This window comes from Penaeus monodon, chromosome 39, assembly GCF_015228065.2.
Source record: "Penaeus monodon isolate SGIC_2016 chromosome 39, NSTDA_Pmon_1, whole genome shotgun sequence".
Lineage (NCBI taxonomy): Eukaryota > Metazoa > Arthropoda > Malacostraca > Decapoda > Penaeidae > Penaeus > Penaeus monodon.
Window position 1 is genome coordinate 8597257 of NC_051424.1, and position 3150 is coordinate 8600406.

Below are 3150 nucleotides of genomic sequence, written 5' to 3' on the forward strand. Positions count from 1 at the left end.
TGGTTATAGATATAGAAAGTATTAAAACAAAGGTCCAGCTTCGCAAGCATTTCTTAATTTATAAATAACAGTAAATACCCATTAAATATTAATGAGCTGTAAATGTGATTCTTAGAAGCACTTGCGGTGGACGATGCCGGGGCCGGACTCCTCGTACTCCTCTTTGGTGACCCACATGGCCTGGAAGGTGGACAGGGAGGCCAGGATGGAGCCGCCGATCCACACGGAGTATTTACGCTCAGGAGGAGCAATGATCTTAATCTTGATAGTGGAAGGAGCCAGGGTTGTGATCTCCTTCTGCATGCGGTCAGCGATACCAGGGTACATGGTGGTACCACCAGACATGACAGTGTTAGCAAACAAGTCCTTCCTGATATCAATGTCGCACCTCATGATAGAGTTGTATACGGTCTCGTGAATACCAACAGATTCCATGCCCAGGAAGGAAGGCTGGAACAAGGCCTCGGGGCATCGGAAACGCTCGTTGCCGATGGTGATGACCTGGCCGTCGGGAAGCTCGTAAGACTTATCGATCGAGGAAGAGGCAGCAGCAGTGTTCATCTCGCCATCAAAATCGAGGGCAATGTAGCACAGTTTCTCTTTAATATCACGGACGATTTCTCGTTCAGCGGTGGTGGTGAAGGAATAACCGCGCTCAGTCAGAATTTTCATCAAATAAAGGGTTAGATCACGCCCGGCAAGATCGAGACGAAGGATAGCGTGAGGAAGAGCGAAGCCTTCGTAGACGGGGACGTCGTGGGAGACGCCATCGCCCGAGTCGCAGACGAGGCCTGTGGTGCGACCGGAGGCGTAGAGGGACAACACGGCCTGGATGGCGACGTACATGGCGGGCATGGCGAAGGTCTCGAACATGATCTGGGTCATCTTCTCACGGTTGGCCTTGGGGTTGAGGGGAGCCTCTGTGAGAAGTGTAGGGGATTCCTCAGGGGCCACGCGCAGTTCATTAAAGAAAGTGTGATGCCACACTTTCTCCATGTCATCCCAGTTAGTAATGATACCGTGCTCAATGGGGTACTTGAGGGTGAGGATACCACGTTTGCTTTGAGCCTCATCACCGACGTAGGCGTCCTTCTGACCCATACCGACCATCACACCCTGGTGACGGGCACGGCCGACGATGGAAGGGAAAACGGCGCGAGGGGCGTCGTCTCCGGCGAAACCGGCCTTAACCATGCCGGAGCCATTGTCGCACACGAGCGCACAGGTGTCTTCGTCGTCACACATGCTGTTTGATGAAGTTCAGCAGTTTGAGTCTGAAATTGGAAATGTGATATGCATTAGATTATTCTATTCAGTTTATTGGAGTGGTGATTGGCACCTGAATATGATATTGTTTAACACGCTGAATAAGAATATGGTACACATGTTCATTGCAGAATTACGAAATATTGACGTATTTTGCAATATTTTAAAATGCATTGTTTTTTTACTCTATAAATGTGCAAAAACATATTGCACTATATTGCAGGCTTAATTTATCATGCACGATCAAGCCTGAATATTTGGTCTCTAGACTATTCACAGAAAAATCAGCGAATATTAGGACCAAATCACGATCATAAGAATCACACGCTTTCCACTTATTGCGCCTCACTGCAAATCACAGCTGGAACGAATCCCAAAACGCCCTTGTACCAAACTGAATTAATTTCAAAGCAAATAATGCAGATACAATCTTTTATTCAAAGCATGTCTACTTCCACTGGTATCTTTTTCCTTTATATCAAGTTCCCGCGCTCGAGTTATCTTGACGGACGGATAATAGTCGGGACTTACCACAAACGTCACAGCCTTGCGTCGGAGAGGGACTGGGGGTGTCAAGGGGAAACTACCCGTTATATACAACAGCACGGCTGACGACAAGAATCTGGGCGGAGCTACTTTTTTAAAACGATGTGTCTTATAAAAGAAATATACAGAAAAAAATTACGTTACAGGAGTGCACTTTTTTGGCAAGCGTCGGAGGCTTTGTGCTTTTGAGATAGCAATTAATAAGACTCCCTAAGAAGAAAAAATCAGCTGTAACGTGAAGTGAATATCTCACTTTGTTGCAAATTTCCACGGGATCAACATTCCGACGCGTCACTCCTTACAAGGACTCTTCAGGTAGGTGGAAAGATGCCAGCCTCCTGCAGCGGATTACCGTAGTGACACCTGTAGCTTACCCAGGATGCTGTCGCAGGAGGCGGCGACGACGGCGGCGATGGAGGGGGATGAGGACCTCTCGAGGAAATAGTTCTGGTACAAAAAACCGTGTCTATGGTATGGCGTCCTTGTGGGGAATGAAGTGTCACCAGGCTGTGGATGAGGTGCCTTGTCGACGCCGCTTCCTTGATTGGTGGTTATTTGGCATCATCTAATTCGGAATTCGGATATTAATCTTTTCATCTTTGTTATAATTTTTGGTTATGTTGACAGCAAAGTTATCATATTTTCGAGAATTGCTGTTATTACTCACATTATATTTTTTATTATCACTGTTTTTGCTTTTGTTGTTGTTTTTCTAGTATATAACGATTACTGTTATAATTGCTTCATTAATATTGTTATCATTATTATTAATATTATCATTATTATTATTATTATTATCATTATTATTATTTTGTTGTTTTTGTTGTTTTTTTGTTGTTATCGTTATTACCATCATGGTCATTATTAGTATTATCATCATTTTTTGTACTATCACTGTTATTGTTTATATTATTGCTATTACTATTATTCTTATCATCATTATAATTCATTTTTGTTATTATTGTTATCATTGTTATTAATGTTATCATTACGATTATCATCAACATATCATCATCATAATATCATCCTCATCATCATCATCATTATTATCTTTTTTTTTTTTTTTTTTTTTTTTTTTGCCATTATCAGCACCATTATTATTTCTGTAACTATCGCCATCCTTGTTATGATCATTAGTCATATAGTGTTAATATTATAATCGCTGTCGGTATCTTCTTGATATTGTTACCAACTCTTAATATTACTAATATCAATATTATACTCTTTCTTTCCATTGTCTTTACTATTATCATTATTATTATTATTATTATTATTATCATTATTATCTTTATTGTTATATTTATTATTATTATTATTATTATTATTATTATTATTATT

General features: G+C 41.1%; 1 protein-coding gene across 2 annotated transcripts in view; it reads right to left on the reverse strand.

The window, feature by feature from the left end:
• The window catches only part of LOC119597627 (actin, muscle-like), a 15567-nt gene that overhangs the window by 162 nt on the left and 12255 nt on the right, over positions 1 to 3150 (reverse strand). Inside the window, exons 1-2 of one of the 2 annotated variants that reach the window (XM_037947222.1) lie at positions 1798 to 1843; positions 1 to 1274 (exon numbers count right to left, since the gene is read on the reverse strand). The exon at positions 1 to 1274 is cut by the window's left edge and continues 144 nt beyond it. In XM_037947222.1, coding sequence (XP_037803150.1) covers positions 112 to 1245 — 1134 coding nt within the window. In that variant the 5' untranslated portion in view covers positions 1246 to 1274; positions 1798 to 1843 and the 3' untranslated portion in view covers positions 1 to 111. Of the gene's footprint in view, positions 1275 to 1797; positions 1844 to 3150 lie in introns of those variants that run through there. The other variant, XM_037947223.1, reaches the window with a different exon arrangement.